The sequence below is a fragment of the Pollicipes pollicipes genome, unplaced genomic scaffold (genome assembly GCF_011947565.3).
Source record: "Pollicipes pollicipes isolate AB1234 unplaced genomic scaffold, Ppol_2.1 Scaffold_7262;HRSCAF=8765_pilon_pilon_pilon, whole genome shotgun sequence".
NCBI lineage: Eukaryota > Metazoa > Arthropoda > Thecostraca > Pollicipedomorpha > Pollicipedidae > Pollicipes > Pollicipes pollicipes.
Genome location: NW_023597055.1, coordinates 18,897,704 through 18,915,331, shown reverse-complemented (window position 1 = coordinate 18,915,331; position 17,628 = coordinate 18,897,704). Strand labels below are relative to the sequence as shown.

At 57.4% G+C, this 17,628-nt stretch overlaps 1 protein-coding gene across 1 annotated transcript in view; it reads right to left on the bottom strand.

The window, feature by feature from the left end:
- The window catches only part of LOC119113860 (vitamin D3 receptor), a 117,506-nt gene that overhangs the window by 55,819 nt on the left and 44,059 nt on the right, over positions 1 to 17,628 (bottom strand). The window contains exon 4 of the mRNA XM_037238091.1: positions 16,275 to 16,441. Coding sequence (XP_037093986.1) covers positions 16,275 to 16,441 — 167 coding nt within the window. The remainder of the gene's footprint in view (positions 1 to 16,274; positions 16,442 to 17,628) is intronic.

The following is a 17,628-nucleotide window of genomic DNA, read 5'->3' as shown; positions in this document are numbered from 1 at the left end:
CTGGATGCGATCCACTTCGGACCAGGAAACACTCGGAAGCGACATCCCGCGCGATTCTGCTGGAATCGAGCACAAGCCTGGTTTCCACATTTGCTGAACTGGGCGAGCGGAGCGTTTCCGGGAACATCGGGGAACTGTCAGGTTTTCTGGAGGTATCGCAGAGCGCGCCCACGAGTGGCCATATAGCGGGCGAAGCGCGATTTAAGGTAAGGCGGCTCACAGTAAGAGATTTCTTAGTACTTTGTTTCCGGGAGGGACGAAACATTGATCTCAAAAACCACGTGTTCATCTCCAGCCAATCAGAGCATATGAAACCTGAAACAACGTCACTCACGCACCTTGTCGACCATAGCGCTATGGACTAAAGCACTCAAAATACAAGTGTAATCAAAGGGGGACTCGGGGCGTGAGGCTGACCCCCTAACTTTCAAAACATTTCGCATTGGCTCTATCTGCGCTAACTGAAAAAATGGCAATCAGCTCTCCCAACTTTGGATAACAGCCGGTGTCCCCTGCTTCGCCAGGCGGTACTCGCACCCCACTATGCTTGTGTGAAAGCATAACTCTGCAGGATTATCACAGCACATGGCAACAATTTCTTGCAGAAGGAGGGCTGTCATAGGAGTCAGGCGAACATGCCACACAGCTTTCCACCCGCTCAACCAAAAATCGAGCTCTGGTGAGCCCGATCCAGTGCTTGGCGTGACGTTCACGCGGTCCGGTCAGCTTCACTCTGGAGTGAAGGTGTCAGCGGGACCTAAGAACAGCAAGCGACAACGAACTTGCACAGCGTAGCCTTGCCGCGCAACGTTTGTAAACAGCGTCCGCGACGTCCGTCAACAGCGTCCGCGACGTTCGTAAACAGTGAAAGCGAACAATATTACCCGTATGCAGATACAGGTAAACATATCATATCACACCAGCGCCCCCTTGCGATTTTGATTTTGGCCTGGAACGCCGCCGGCTCCGACGCGCTGGGGGATGGGGGGGGGGGGGGGGGCGGTCCGACTAGCCCGCTCCCGTCGGGTTTGCCCCGGCCCGCCCGCTCATCGCAGCGTTGTCGCGTCGCGACGGCTCCCTGACACCGACACCGACACTGACACGGCCGTCGGCGTCACAGGCCCGTGTCAACGGCCCGCACCACGAGCGTCACTGGCCCGCGCCACGGGCGTCACTGCGGTTCTCGGCGGCCGCGTCGTCCGACCGGCTTCCTGCGCCGTCGCCGTCGCCGTCGCCGCCGCCTCTACTACTGCTGCTGCTGCTGCCGCTGCTGCTGCTGCTGCTGCCGCTGCTGTTGCTGCTGCTGCTGCTGCTGCTGCTGTTGCTGTTGTTGTTGCTGTTGCTGCTGTTGTTGTTGCTGCTGCTGCTGCTGCAGCTGGCGGTGCTGTTGGTGCTGCTGCGGATGCTGGCAGTGGTGCGGCGAGAAGCCGGACGAGCCAGCGCCGAGCGTGGCCGACGGACCGGCCCCGGCGGCCGGCGGCGGGCAGGGCGGCCTCCAGCCGGCGGCTGATGACGGCTTCTCGGTCCGCTCGGACGAGCCCAGCTCTGCCAGCAGCCAGTCTGCTGCGCTTAGAATACATCCTCCGCCAGCCGATCGTGCCCGCCGCCTAGACCGTGTTGAACCACTCAGTGCTCGTGCGACTCGTGAGTGGGAAGGGGAGGGAGGGGTGCTGCACGGGCGTCAGGGGTTCGCAGGGGTTCACATCACAATCACACGATTCACATCACAATTACGTCATAATCACATCACATCATCATCACATCACATTACATCACACCACATATCATCACATCACATATCATATCATCACATACACCACATCACATATACATCACATCACATATCATCATCACATCACATTGCATCACAATTACGTCATAATCACAATCACAATCCTGATCAAGGGGGGGGGCGGGTCATGGCTGTAGCGTCACTTTCCTGGGCCGTGGGTCGTGGGGCGCGGACAAGCCCCACGAAGACCAAGCCAACAGCGCCGCATGCTGAATTGAAATACCCTCGGAGGTAGAACGCGAAGCCTTGCTGCGCTCGAGAGCAGCGGGTGGGCTCCGGGACAGCGAAAATGAGGTCGATCGGGGAGCATTCATCGCGCTGTCGCCGGGGCATCCCGGTCTTCTTCGCCACGCCCCAGGCCCCGCCTTACCGATGAAGCCTATTTTTGGCCGCACCGCCAGCTCTTGACGTGGAATCTCGCACAGCGGAGGTCATGGGCCAGCCCTGCTATGGGGGGGCCGGCCGCTCGCCCGTGGGCCGCACACGGCGCGCACGGCGTTTTGGAGGATCGCAGGACGGTAGCGGGCGTTTTGCTAGGAATTTTTTGACGAAAGCTCTCGAGTCTAAATCATGCAGAAGAGGGTGCGAAGTGAATGTGAACGCGAGTCATGAATAATGGAAGTAATGATGGGGTGAATTTCCTCGGGCTTGTTGCCATCTTATTTTCCTGTGCAGCCCGTTCAGTCTGTTTTGGGGCCCAGTGATCGACGTGTTCCAAATTGCTGCTTCTGAACTTGCCACAGCCCCTCATTTTCAGGCCTTTATCCTTCAATCCTGGCCTCAAGAACCTGTCTACCTTGTATCCCTTTAAGTCACGGTCTGCCATCCGCCTCGACTAACGCTTCGTCCCATCAGCCTCGACTAACGCTTGTTCATCATTGGGGCTTTGCGACGCACTTAGCCGCTGAGGCCGAACGGCTCTGCCTGCTTCCCACCCTGCCAGGAAGGGCGGGCATCGTGGAGAGTTAAACCCCGCACCTCTGGTTTCCCGGACGTGTAGTGTTTAACACAAACGCGTTCACCACTACGCATCAGCACCCGCAGCCCACGACTGACGCGGCCGCGTGCCTGAGACATGCAGCACGTGCAACACAACACAACACAGCGCAACGTAACGCAACACAACACAACACAACGCAACACACCCTCCAACACGTACCCAGAATAGCGTGCAAGTCCAGCTCCGGGAGGGGACTGGCGGCCAGCGATGCTCCCGGGTCGGCGATGAGCGCTGCTCCAGAGTCGGCCGGGTCGGGCCGGCCGTTCGGCGGCGGCAGCGGCTCGCCCAGGTACGCGGCCCCCCGGCTGGCGGCCGCCGACTCCGGGCACCTGGAGCACGCCGCCAGATGTCACTCAGACGCGGTGCCGGACCCCTCGTTCGAGGCTTCAGTTCGCGGTATGTATGTATGCACTCAGTGGCGTAGTTTCACAAAATGAGTGTGGAGGGGGGCTGAGCAAAAAAATGACCCAACCTACCCTCAAAACGTGCTAATAAACAGGGTTATCTCCAGATTTGGCACAATTTCTCACCAAAGTTAGAGGGGGAGGGGTGTGTGTGTGTGTGAATTCCCCTAACTGAATAGGAAACTGCACCCCTTTAGGGACGCACTACGCACGCAGCAGATGCGGCTTTAGACTTCCAACGTACGGGCGGCATGCAGGCATGGCGCCGGCACGCGCCCGCGCCATTCCTGCATAGATGTAGGCCGGACATGCACATGTTGCATGCATGCTTGCTCCGCGTACACGCACGCGCATACACGTTTCGCGCGCCGGGAGCGGCGGCTGTCGGTCCGGCCGTAGGCACGCCACTCACCACTGGACCCAGGGAGGCGGCGGCGCCACCAGCGGCGGACTGCAGCTCTCAGAGCCGCTCCTCATGCCCCGGTAGCCGGCGAAAGCCGCCGGCTGGTGACGCCGGTACTGTACGGCGGCCGTCGCCGCGGCGCAGGCGAACGGGTCGTCGGCGGCCGGGGAGCTACCGCCGTACGGAGTGCCGGCCTCGGGCGAGCTGGGGCCGTACTGAGCGCCGGCCTGTGGCGACCTGGGGCCGAAGAACGTGCCGTTCGGCGATAAGCTCGGGCCGTAGTGAGCGCCCGCGGCGAGCGGCGAGCTGGGGCCGAGGTGAGCGCCGCCCAGCGGTGAGCAGGGGCTGAAGTGAGCGCCGGCCAGCGGCGAGCGCGGCCCGAAGAGGGCGCCGGCCAGCGGCGGCGGCGGCTGGCCGGCGCCGAAGTCGTGCGGACTGAGCCTGTCGTCGGCGGACACGCTGTGCTGCAGGGTCGTCCTCGGGCGGGCTCCGGGCGAGCTGTCCGCGCCGGCCGTGGCGCCGCCGCCGTTCGGGGTGCTGACGGACCGGCTCGGCAGCAGGGTGTGGTTGCTCAGCCTGTGGACAGCGCGACGGCACGTAGCGTGCGCGCATTCCGGCGCGGTGTTCGCGGCTGGTGATGGAGTCGCGGTTATATTCGCGGCTGATGATGGAGTCGCTCACTCTATACAACCCGACGTCAGAGCCGAGGGCTTGGCGGACGGATGCAGGCTCCGACCAAGCTTGACATTACACCGTGGCGGTGCATGGAAAGAAATAACGTTGGAACATGAATTCTCACTATTCACGATTTATTTTAATAATTGTGATATTTAATTACCACTGCCGGCTGCTTTCGTGCATCACGTTATATCGGTGAACGGAAAGACAAGGTTAAAAAAGCCCGCACCGTTCGGTGTCAGCCTCCAGTGCTCTATAAGGCCAGGAATGCAAACATGGCCGGCCTTCAAAGCCTAGGCATGAGCTCGTCACACATTTCATGCATGGTTGCCTTGATCCAAGACGTACCAATCAGTAGCCGCGACGTAATTATTCAGTGGACTCGTGCACGCAGTTCAATTTAAGCCGGGGCCGCGAGGTTCATTTTCAGCGGCGCTATTGCCCAAAATGGGACACAGCTCCCAGAGTCAATCGCGGTTGCGGGCACGCCAAATCGCTCAGGATTCCGCAGTTTGCTTTACCCTCGTATCAATGGGAAAGTTTCGTGGAATGCAACCAGCTGAACAACGGCTGAAGCTTGAGTTATTACAACGCAAAGTTACCGAGGCGCACTTCGGTAAGATCCTTTTCCATACGAAGCAGGTCTCATGTGGCGGACGTGAGCGGCGATTAGAGGATACCCCCCCCCCCCCCCTCCCGTTCCCCAATTCCGTCCAGCATTTAGCGCTAAGCCTGAGACGGCGCGTGGAAGGAAACGATGCGTCAAAACAAATTGCGTTCGCCCCCTGACCTCCACAGAGGTTTTGGCGCCGCTGGTGGCAAACTGCATTTTTAGTCAGGCGTTCACAAATGTGGCGCACGCTCTCGGCAGCATTTGTGTCACTACGTTGACGACTAAGCGTCACTTGATCCTCCTGTACATTTTTGACCCAGAATAAGGCGGTTTCTACGCATTCTTACCTACATCAAGCTCATACCGCAGCTCAGCTGAGCGTGTGACGAGCGTCATACGCTCAGCTAAGCTGAGCCGCCGCAGTGACGACGGGCCGCTGCGAGCGAGCGGGCTTCTCAAGCAGCTGTGACACGACAGCCCCCCGGGGCCGCCGCAGCAACAACGGGCGTGCAAGCGCCCAGGCCTGGCTGACCCCTGACCCACGACATGGCGGGCGGTGCTGCTTCCCGGCGACCGCTGGTCACGGCGGCTGGTAGGAGAGGGGGGGGGGGGGAGGCGGCTGCTCGCCCGTCGGCTCTCACCTCCGGCCGGTACCCCTGGGCCCGCCGCCACCGCCGCCGCCGCTGCCCTCGTCGCCGCTGCCCAGGAACTCGGGCCACATTGGGTACGGGTTGAGCTCGATTTCGCTGAACTTGTTCATCACGTTGACTAGGTCAGGGTCGGGGAAGCACACGCTGTAATGAGCACCAATGGCGATTAGCACGACGGGAATGGGACATTTGCCGCACCGGAAGCGGCGAAGGTCGATTGCGTTTTACGACCGCGGCATAAGCAATTCATGTACGAGCAGTCTGTGAAAGTCCTACCGGCAGGTCAGCACCGCCGGCAGTCCTGCACACATTCGGGCAGGGCTGGTGGGCGGGGGAGCTGGTCAGCCCGGGTGGGGCGGCCAACGCAAGACGAAACAAACAGCCGCCAATGTCGGACATTTATGAGCAGGGACATGAACCACATGCTCATGAACGCATGACCCGATGTATGTCCGATCAGGTTCGTGACAGCGAGCTTCCCAAGCAGTTGTAACACGATAGCTGAAACGGATGGCCGCAACGACGAAACATTCAGTCGGCTCAAATAAACGGCGTGCATTTGAGGCACCATGTCACGTTCACGGAAAAATTAGTTGCATGACACGTTCAGTCACGATCAACAGAGATTACGACCATGTTGGGATCTAAGCCCAGTATTCGACCTTGTGTTCATTGATAACGATCATGTGTTCGCGTGTTGGGGTTACACGTTTATGTTGTGTAAGTGGGGGTCGGGGTCACGTGTTCATGTGCTAGTGCAAGTGCCATGTGCTGGTTCCGGGTACGGATCCAAGGGGGGGGGGGAGGCGACTGGACCACATGAGCCCCTTGGATCCCGAAGGGTTCAAAGACTCGGAAGGGGCCCATAGCCGGCCAAACTGACGCGTTTTTTTAACACAAAACGCAACAAAATTGGACGTTTTGGGGTTTTCAGGCAATCGAGAACAGTCGCAATAGAACGTGCAGCGCCCACTAGCGGACACAAATCCTTCTCAGCTGATGAACTGAGAAGGAGAGAAAAAGAACTTACTCGGGCACATTCGATAGTTCGGAGGCCCTCCGCATTAGGTCTTGGATACGTCCAAGACCTTTGGATGGCCCGACGCCCTTGTTGGGGGCCCTATCTGTTCAGCTGCTGGGGCACACTGGATCATTCGGGGCCCATTGACGGGGCCCCGTCTAACAACTCGCTCGGGCACACTCTCACGTTAGGGGGCCCTTCACATTGGATCTGGGGTACTTCCTCCTTGAATATAGTGTTCTACGATAGTAGGGCCCTTCTATCTGCTAGCATGCCTGGGGATTCTTGATCGATCCAGGGCCTTCTACGGATTCTTCACATTCGCCCGAAAGGCTCTACACGCTATTGCTGGGACCTGATATGCCAGGGTGCTCTAGATGGCTCAGGGACCCTCCACATTGATCTAGGGCTCCTCTCCTTTTGAGCTCACTTGCGGGAGACCCGTCACTCTTGCCAGGGCCCTTTCTGTTAACGTGCCCGGGCGCTCTCGATTCACAGGGGCATTAATCCATGTGCACTGATCTTGGGTTGTCTTCTTTGCTCAGAGGGTCCGGTGCTCTGGCCGGTCCCATATATTAGCCTGCCAAGGATCGTTCAGGGGTTACACCACATTTCTTGTTCTGAGGACCCTAGGCCGTTGACGGGAGCCTCTTTGTTGGCCTGCTGCGGCGCCCTCGATCGCTCAGGTGCCGTCCGTATTGATCTTGGGGTTTTCCCACATTACAGGGGGGCCTACGCGGTTAACAGGGACCTAAATCTGAATGTTAATGGTTGGGGCCTAGCGCCTCACCGGCGGCCAGGAGCATTTCGAGACGGATATCTTAATTGGGTCTGTGGGGTGCGGTGGTGGTGTGACCGGGGCAGCAAACTCCAGACCGAGAGGTCCAGAGTCGAGCATCCTAACCATTATACCCCCAACTAGCCCCGGACCTAAACCTTGATCGGCTGGGGCGCTATTGATCGCTCCGGGGTCCTCTCATTGGTCGTGGGTTCCTCCGATGTGATCAGCAGGATCTTACTCTGGTGCCGGAAGCCCCACGTGTGGTTGAGAGTGCCAGGATCTTTGCCTACCCGTATGTACGGACATGACTAAGTTACTTCATGTACACGAGCCTGATATTATATGATTACTATTTCCCTTGGCGCCACAGTCCTAGTACGGTAGTCGGATCTGTGCCCATACGAATTCTTACGCGCAATTGTCGAACATAATTTTATTCGCCACCGACGTCGGTCGTGCCATTTTCGTTTGCTATTTAATCCGTGACGTTCATTATGCTTGTGCACCACGCTTTCAATGCATTTTAAATGCTGGGATATTTTGCGCTCCTTCATGACAATCAAAACAAGAAACTCTGCATTAGTTATCAGCCACCAGCTGAGCACATCGACTAGCCGGTTAGCTGTAGATAAACCTGGAATCAAGCTAGTGGTGGTTTTTGATGGCATTTAACAGCCAATTTTAGTGCATTTCGGCATGTTTTCTCCAAAATACATGCCTTTAAATGACATAAGACAAACACAAATTTTAAAATTTAATGGCCGGATTACGAGAACTTTTGGGGAGGGGAAAGCTGTGGTGGGGGTCCCGTAATGACGCGTGCCCTTCATAACAATTAAAACACCCCCACCCTCCCCCCTTAACGAGATCCTGGATCCGCCCCAGATTGGATCAAACCTTCATGTGCTGGTTCAAGTGTCCATGTGCTGTTTCAGGTGCTCGTGTTTTGCTCAAGTGTTCATACTACGTGTTGAGCTCACGTGTTCATATATCGGGCCACCTGATGCCTGTGTTTGGGTCATATGTTCATGTTTTGGCTCTCACGTTCATGTTACGTGTGTTTTACTCCCTGCTCAGTGTTTCAGCCCATGTGTTCATGTTGTGTGCCGTCCCACACGTTCATATGCTGGTGCATGCTTCCGCGTGTTGGTATCGTGTGTTCTCGTGTGGGCTCACGTGTTCATGTTGTGCGCCTCGGTCAGGGCTCGCAGATCGGCCAGCACGTGCAGCATCTTGGGGTAGAGAAGGCGCGTAGTCTCCTCACCATACCACCAGCTCATGTAGCGCCGCACCAGACACGTATAGTGGTCCTGCAAACGACAACGGGCATCGCAGGGGTCAGAAGCGCGCGGCACAGGGGTCAGAGGCGTACGGCTCAGGGGTCAGAGGCGCACGGCGCAGGGGTCAGAGGCGCGCGGCGCGTAGGTCAGAGGCGCGCGGCGCAGGGGTCAGAAGTGCACGGCGCAGGGGTCAGAGGCGCGCGGCGCGTAGGTCAGAGGCGCGCGGCGCAGGGGTCAGAAGCACACGACGCAAGGGTCAGAAGTGCGTTGCACAGGGGTTAGAAGCGTACGGCGCAGGGGTCAGAAGCACACGACGCAAGGGTCAGAAGCGCGCTGCAGAGGGGTCGGAAGCGTACGGCGCAAGGGTCAAGGGCACACGGCGCATTGGTCAGATGCGCGCGGCTCAGGGGTCGTGTGCCTTGCGCCAGCGATTCATCCAAAAAAGTAGACGCGGGCGGTATCTGCAGTCTCATGGTGGGCTGCGACGGAGAAGGGGGAGGAAAAGGAAACGCTTCTCCACAACGTTGGAAGACTTCATCATCACCATTATCCCCGGGGCACCACGTGCAGAAAAATGGTTTAAAACAGTCCTTTCGGTTTAACGCCTACCCCCCCCCCCCTGCCATCTCCGATCCGCAGGCGACTGACGCAAGGACGGGAAGAGCTTGCACCCGGAAGTGTCACGAGGTCATGCATCGTTCCGTGCGACGTCTCCCACGGGTTGTTTCAGCCAGCAGGTGCCAGCGGACAGAGATCGAGCGGGAGTCTAATGGACATCTGGGAACCGCCGGACTTCTGCGAACGGCGCGAACATCTGAGAACCGCCAGGCTTCTGGGCACGTGCACTGCGCTTCGCCTCGAGTGGGAGTCTAATGGACATCTGGAACCGCCAGACTCCTAGGCACAGGCACCGCGCTCCGCTTCGAGCCAGAAACCGAGGGCAGAGGAGCCCCCAGGCCAACGATCCATACAGCCGGCGGCAAGGTCACTGACCTCGGTCGCTGCCGATAACCGATGTCACTGACCTGCGTCCGGGCCACGGCGTCCGGGTCCGCCAAGCCGCTGAGGTCGGAGGAGAACAGGACCACCATCTGCAGCAGCATCAGCGTCGTGATGTCCAGACCCAGGCTCTGCATCTTCTGCAACAGGGCGGCCGCCATGCCGGGGGTTACCGAAGCGCATTCGACACCCTCTGCGTGCGCGAGGGGCCAGCGGAGGGGATGAAAGGTCGAGGCTCCCCACCGGCAGTGGGGAGGTTAAAGACCGCAGCAGTGACATGGGGTATCTGGCGTGAATGGATTGGTGCAGGACCCAGGTGTTCGGGATTAGAAACACATGTGGTTTTTACCGGCAGTGACACGCCCAGCGTTCAACGTTCCTAGGTCTAGAGTCACTGCCCTCTCCTCTCATCCTCCTTCCCTCTCGCTCTCGCTGTGTTTTCCCCTCTTACACACAAGAGCACTGCACCTAAGCAAGCTCAGCACGGCGATCTCGTCTGCAAGCGCCGCGAACAGCAATATCCACGATAGCAATGAAGGACACCATAGAGCACAACGTTGGCTGCGCTGTTTATGGGGCGAAGTCGTGCTTCATGACGCCATTCCGAGTCGTGATGCAAGAACGGTCCAGCCCATTCCGCTGCATATGATGCATCGCGCGGACGCGAACTGGTCCGACGCATACGAAAACGAAAGCTGTGCGTCATTCATGCATTCGCTGCGGCCATACGCCGCGTTCGGGTTGGGGACACAGCCGTTGTCCGGCGCTGTGTCTGTGGGCCTGCATGCCGGGAGCTGCCAACTTTCCGAAGCGCCGAAGCTCCACCCCGGCCTACAGCCCCACGCCGAAGCTCCAGCAGCGGCCTCTCACCTGGACAAACTTGTGATGGTTCTGGTACAGGTCCGGCGTCATGACGGACTTGACGTCGTCCAGGCCGACCTTGGCGCCCTCGGCCTTGATGTCGAACACGTCTTGGCCGGAGTCGTAAACCATGGAGCCGCGTAGGATCAGCATGGCTAGAACGCCTGCCGGGGCGTCAGACATCGTGGCGTGTTATGACACCGGGTCAGCAGGCTCTCGGCGGCGGCGTAGCGACTGTTCCACGGCGAGAGTTCAGGGACCAAAAGCGGCAATGGCAGTCGGGGCGTAATCGAATGACAGCCTGTTCTGCGAGAGAGAGAGAGGCGAGAGCGAAGAGCGAGAGCGAGAGCGGAGAGCGAGAGGAGAGAGAGAGAGAGAGAGAGAGAGAGAGAGAGAGAGAGAGAGAGAGAGAGAAGACCGAGAGAGGAGAGAGAGAGAGAGAGAGAGAGAGAGAAGAGAGAGAGAATAGAGAGAGCGAGAGAGAGAGAGAGAGAGAGAGAGAGAGAGAGAGAGAGAAGAGAAGAGAGAGAGAAAGATAGAGAGAGAGAGAGAAGAGAGAGGAGAGAGAGAGAGGAGAGAGAGAGAAAGAGAAAGAGAAGAGAAGAGGAGAGAAGAAGAGAGAGAGAGAGAGAGAGAGAGAGGGGGGGGGGAGGCGGAGACGGAGAGGGAGACGGAGACGGAGACGGAAACGGAGACGGAGACGGGCACGGGCACGGGCACGGGCACGGACACGGACACGGACACGGACACGGACACGGACACGGACACGGACACGGACACGGACACGGAGAGGGGGAGGGCGTGAGCGCACAAGGCTCGTAAGAATGCGGTCATGAGGGCGGATGAGACATGAGGAAGAGCGGGACGGGAGATCTGGCTGCCTCATACCCGTGCTTGAGCAGGACCCTCTGGTCGCAGGCAGCGATCTGCCTGAAGCGCGGCAGGGTGAAGATGTAGGAGACGAGACGCGTTACGGCGTTGACGAAGACGCTGACCACGCGCGTCGGCAGGGCCGGCCCGTTGGGGTTTGACTGCGGCTCCAGCGGGTTCGACGAGTACCTGCATAAAACAGAGCCTCCGCAGCGTCAGGTACTGCTCGGTGCAGATCTCGGAGCGGTTTTCTATGCCGCCGTGTTTGGCGGGGTTTCGTTTGACCTTGTGTGCGGTTTTGTTGGACGCTGTGTCGGCAATGTACGTCGTTGCCTAAGCGTGAGAATCTCGCACTGAATGTCACCGTGGAAGAGATCAGGCACGTCGTGCGGTTTCAGGTTTCTGTGATTTAAGGTGGACCTAATCTCGCCGCCAATTTCGCTGTTCGAAAAGCCGTTGTAAACGAGCGATTGCCTGCACCGCTCAAGTTCGTGCTGGACCAGCTGGAGCGATATTTTAGAGCCCGTCATGGAAAAGGACGGATGATGGCTGTGTGGTAACGCTCTGGGCATTTGCTAGCCGCGTCCACACATTGGCCAGCGCCGACAGGCTTGCGATGCGCTTTCTCTCGAAAGAGCCGCAACTCGCACCCACATCGACGTCAACAGATGTTTAACGGTTGTCGACACTCAGGTCAGCTGTGAATCGCAATAAAGCTTGCCCCTGCATAGCAGCCTGCAGTTGATGAAGGAGGGCCTCGTCCCTGACATAAACAAATATGTTATAAACATATCCGCAGCACACGTGTGGCTTAAGGTTCAGGTTTTTGAGGACATGGTTCTCCAGCCAATGCACGTACATCTTCGCCAACCAACATTGACACAACAAATCAACATACTCGCACTTCATAGATCATACATTTACCCTAGCACACAACCAAACTTGCACATATATACATACATATAAATATATATATATATTTGATGTATATATGCTGCAGTGGTGACAGTGTACGATGTGCTATGAGAGGGCACTGCTGGCGGCCCTCTGCTTGCCGGCCGCTGGTGCGCAGCAGAACGGTAAAGGAACATAAGAGGATGTAAGGAGGAAATAGGACCAGCATCGCAACCATTCCATGCGTAGGCGACTTTAGACTTTTAGGATGGCATCTGGAAAAGCACACACCGTTGCAATGAGTTCAAGTCTTTGAGAATAGTCAGTCTGTTCTGGTGGACATCTATTGGTTTCAGCCCGGCACCCGTTTCGTTCTGCATAACAGCGCTCAATAGCAACAGCGCACGGCTAGCAACAGCGCACGGTTAGCAACAGCGTACGGTTAGCAACGATGCGCGGTTGGCAACCGTGTATGGTCGGCAACAGCGTACGGTTGGCATCAGTGCACGACAAGCCTGCAACAGATCGGGTTGGGCCAGTCCCGCCAGCCGTGGCGAAGTTTGGTGGGCAGACGTCAGCCGCGCTGCATTCCCTACTCCCCTGCAACGGATAGATGGCAGGAGTGACACTCAGCGTGCTCCTCTTAGCAATATTTCATGCTTTGCTTTGGAACTACTGGCCGGAACCCCGTGGGAAATTGAGCAACTTCTGCAGCTTGTGTCTACATTGACCAACCAGTCCTCGAGTTTCATTTGTAGCGAGCTCGTTAAACCAGCTTCTACCAAGCTCTCGGCCGCTGAACTTCCGCGCTCCAAGCCACGTCGCCTGGCAACGCCGATATGCAATGAAAATGAGGCCATCTGTCTCCAACGTCGCCTGCGTAACGCACCAATCACGACTAATGGACTTCTGATACAGTTTGGCGTGGCCACCCGTCTTTATAACGCCAATAAAGAACTTTGCTCCTGTCTTTCTTTTTGGTATTATGAGTTCGCTCGAACTCACCGGTCTTAAATATGTTATGGGGCGCTGGTTAAACGAAACGATCACGCGAGCGTTGTCATATGGCATAGAAGAGCCCAAAACATACTTCAATGACCACGGGAGTATATTGTGACTTTTCCCATAATCCGCCACCACGGGAGCAGCCAAGGGAGCCCGGAATCGCCCTTCTTAGATCCGCATTTTCCTTTTCCATCATAGACGGCCCCTGGCAGAAAGTTAGAAATCGGCGTGGTGCCTTCTCTCTCCGCCCCTCAGCCGCCCCGCCGTAAAAACCCTGTCCGCGCCCCTGTGCGTCGCCCCATCCCCAAGTCTGCCCGACACTTGCATGCTTTTCTAATTCGCTGCTAAGCCCGCACACTGCCGACGCCGCGAGTCTAATGCACCCGGCTTCCGGTCGCCGACTCTGGAGCACACGCGACCGGCTGACACGTGCCCGGCCCGCCGTCGGCCCGGCCGGACTTACGTCACAGCGTGACGTCACGGCCGCACGAGGGTCGAGGCCCGTCGCAGCGAGCAAGACCACGCGGCCCAGCTGACGTCGGCACCAACACGACGGCACTGGCTGTCGGCGGCGAACACGACCAGGCTGAGAGGCAACGACCAGACCGCGAGGGGACACCAAGACCAGACTGCGAGGCGACACCATGTCCAGACTGCGAGGTGACACCAAGTCCAGACTGCGAGGCGACACCGCGGCCAGACTGCGAGGTGACACCACGGCCAGACTGTGAGGCGACACCATGTCCAGACTGCGAGGCAACACCATGTCCAGACTGCGAGGTGACACCAAGTCCAGACTGCGAGGCGACACCATGTCCAGACTGCGAGGTGACATCAAGTCCAGACTGCGAGGCGACACCATGTCCAGACTGCGAGGTGACACCAAGTCCAGACTGCGAGGCGACACCATGTCCAGACTGCGAGGCGACACCATGTCCAGACTGCGAGGTGACACCATGTCCAGACTGCGAGGCGACACCATGTTCAGACTTTGAGGTGACACCATGTCCAGACTGCGAGGCGACACCATGGCCAGACTGCGAGGCGACACCATATCGCTTCCCCGCCAGCCTGACCAGACGTCCCCACAGACTGGACCGGACGCCCGGTCCGCCGCGGCGCCGCTCCAGTCTACCCCAGACTCCTCCAGACTGCAGACTTCCGTTCTGTCCGCCACCCGGTCCCGCGTTAAGCCCAACGGCGCGCCGATAGTCGGCCGCTGAGCTGAAAAGCCGGCCGCTGGCCTTGCCAGGCTCGCTCACGCCGGCCCTGAACGCTGGACCTGGTGGTGGCGCGCTGACGCCGCGCCGCAGCTCCAGAGCCGGCGAAGTATGTGCCGGTCGCGCGCGCGAACCGCGCCGCGCCCGCAGCGTGAGCGATGCTGGTGACGGTGGCGCGGGGTGGGACAGGGCGGCGCTATGTCGAGGGTTTGGGATGAGAGCTTGGGATGTCTTGATGCTACACGCTGTTCTCGGGGTAGTCGGAAACACGAACAGATGTGCTATTTGCAGGACATGCTCTAACCTCATTGCACAGCAACCCCACTGCGAAGTGAAACTCTTCCATCAGGGAGGTACTTAACGAAACGCGCTCGCGCTACACCTGACCTGCGTAATCCTGCCAGGCCGAGCCGGCAAGCCGGATGTTGCCGGGCGACTGCAATCACACGCATCCAGCCTTGGACTCAGAGCTCGGACCGAGAATTCAGAGGCTGAGCCTATCGATATCTGTCGGTGGTGGTCGAGCTTATCGGTAGCCGTTGACGACCTGAGGAGCCTGCGGCTTTCTTCACGTCCAGTAGAAAATCAATCAGCCCCGCGCTGGATCACTGACTGGCGCTTGACGACGAGACGCATTGCCATCAGAAACGGTCGTGTTGCTCGTGGTGGATGGATAACTGCTACTTCCGGTAGGACGAATTGGCACCAGCTTGGTGGAGGTGACAAGGAGGGAGGTGAGTAAGGAGGTCGGAGGTAGACGAGGAGGCAGCTGCAAATGGATATGCTGACTACTGCGCCTGCACATCTCAAGGTCTGACTGTTCAGACGTTGTACATTATGTCACATTTTGACTAGTTCCAGGCATTAATAGGCGTAATTCGGGCTCGAAACGACTATATCCGTTTGTTCGAGCACCCGGTCTTCGACCCTCCGGTCGGGTCCTTCCCTGAATGGCGGCCCTCCGGTTATGTCCTCCCCTGAACGGCCGGGCAGCGGTCAGTGTCGCCGCTCCACATCGCCTGATGGGTCCACGCGAAGAGCGCACGGAAAGGTCCTACGACATCGCCTCACGCCAGTGCCGAACAAAGGCGACATTCTGCTTCTGCTTACTGACTTCTGACATTCTGCTTGCTCCGCGTTAGGCTGGCGCTGGTGCTGGCCTAGCGTTATGGCCGGCTGGCCTCACATTTTTTTGTGTTTTTGCTTTGTTGGCGGTGTTTTAGAAACTCGCGGTGTTAAGCCATCCTTTTAGCAATAAGCTTAGAGGTGGGATTTATCGAAAGATGAAAAAACATACCTGTGGTGGCAGAGAGTTTAATATGAGTCCAACACTGGTGACGGAGGAGGATCATACAGCTCACCGCCTGCTTCAGAATATGTGTGGCTGCACACGTAGCGAGTCTCCTCATAATTGTAAGACGGCGCAAAAGACCTAAAGTGAGTGGTCCATCGTGAGCGCAACTGATGTCGTCATGGGAACGACCTTCTATTTACCAAGGTTGGTAATTAACGTGATCTCAGAAATTGTATCGAGCAGATAACTACGCTGTCAGCCCAAAGCGTGCGGGCACAAAATGCTCGACATTTCCAGCATAAAAACGTTTTTCTTCGTTACTCAGCCATGCAAGCCAGCTCATGCCATGCATGGAGGTACGGCAGCAATGCCACCCAGAGACGTACGGATCAATGACAATGGCTTTCAGCCGCTGCCTTACTACGTCTCGACTCTTTCACTCCAGCGCATCACCACTTTTTCTCCAAAGCCAAAAACGCATACATAAACAGCGGCCCACGCGTACTCACGACTCGTAAAACTTCTTGACCAGCATGTCGATCTCCTTGACCTCCTGCTCGGAGAGGAAGAGGTGGCGGCTCTTCCTGTGCGCCTCCATCGGGGACGGCGGCTTGGGACATTCAGCCCGCCGGCCGTCCGCCTCCTCCAGCCGCTGGCGCTTCCTCTCCTTCCGCAGCTGCAACCGGTCAGATGGCGATATGGAACGAGGAGCGCCGTCGTTACGCTCGCTAGCTTCTGCCACGCGCGCGCGCGCATGCGCAGATACCAAGACAAGGGGCAGACAGGGATTTTTTCGCAGGGGTCTGTACTTAGTGGAAACTCATCACGCCGATTTTCGTCTTTCTCTCAGAAGTCATCTATGGTACTAAACGCAAAGAATTTTACCCAAGACGGGACAGGGGTGCCCCCTCCCCTGGCTGCGCCTGTGTGCACAGACCATGCTAGCTTATGACGGCCAATTTTCCACTGACGTTTGATAATCTGTTGGTTCTTTTTTATCCATACAAGGCAGCCCTAAAAGCTACTCCGCATGCAGGATACCCACGGACTTTCCCTGAGGGCGTTGGCGTAGCCACACCTTACATGCAACGGGGGTCCATTTCCGCTTTGGTGCCATTTCACATGGCCAAAACACAAAAATAGTCAATTTGCTGGGTTACAACACGATTGCTGGGGTACGGACCCTACCCCAACCCCAGCGACGGTTACACGCATGTCTGGGGCGGGGAGCGGGGGGGGGGGGCGGGTAGACGGTGATCGGGGGATCAAAACTGGTTATCCTGAGGAGTCAAAGCGCTGCTTTGGTACCAAGCGGTGGGGACCCCCCCCCCCCTCACGACAACGTCCCTGCCCTCACAACGCGGTGTTTGAATCTTAGCCGCAGCCCTGGATCGGCTATGCAACGTATTTTGGATTTGGTAAGAAAAGATGAGATTGGCCTTGAGTCCGGACACCCGTTGGGCCAGGATGTAATTGTCCACCGTCATAAGTAGCGAATGTAATCCAAAAACTTTGGAACTCAGTGCTCTGGAGATCTTGAAAGCCATGGATTGCTACGGCTTTTCGTGCATCACATTTTAAAGATCTAATCTATCCCCATGCACCAATGTAAACCAAACCCGCCCGTCAATTTACGCTGTGTAAACCTGACAAATAATGTCCCCTCGAACATAAAAAGTATTGCCCGCAACAGTATCTGTCGATTCGCCGCATTGCATCCCACTTCAGTATGCTCGAAAAGGGAAATTTTAGTTGACAGTACCACTCCCACTTCTCAACATGACGCTCCAGTCATGAAACCGATGTCACCCGTTTTGACTGAGATAACTGTTAATCTTGTTCAGTGTAATCTGTAAGTTTTCA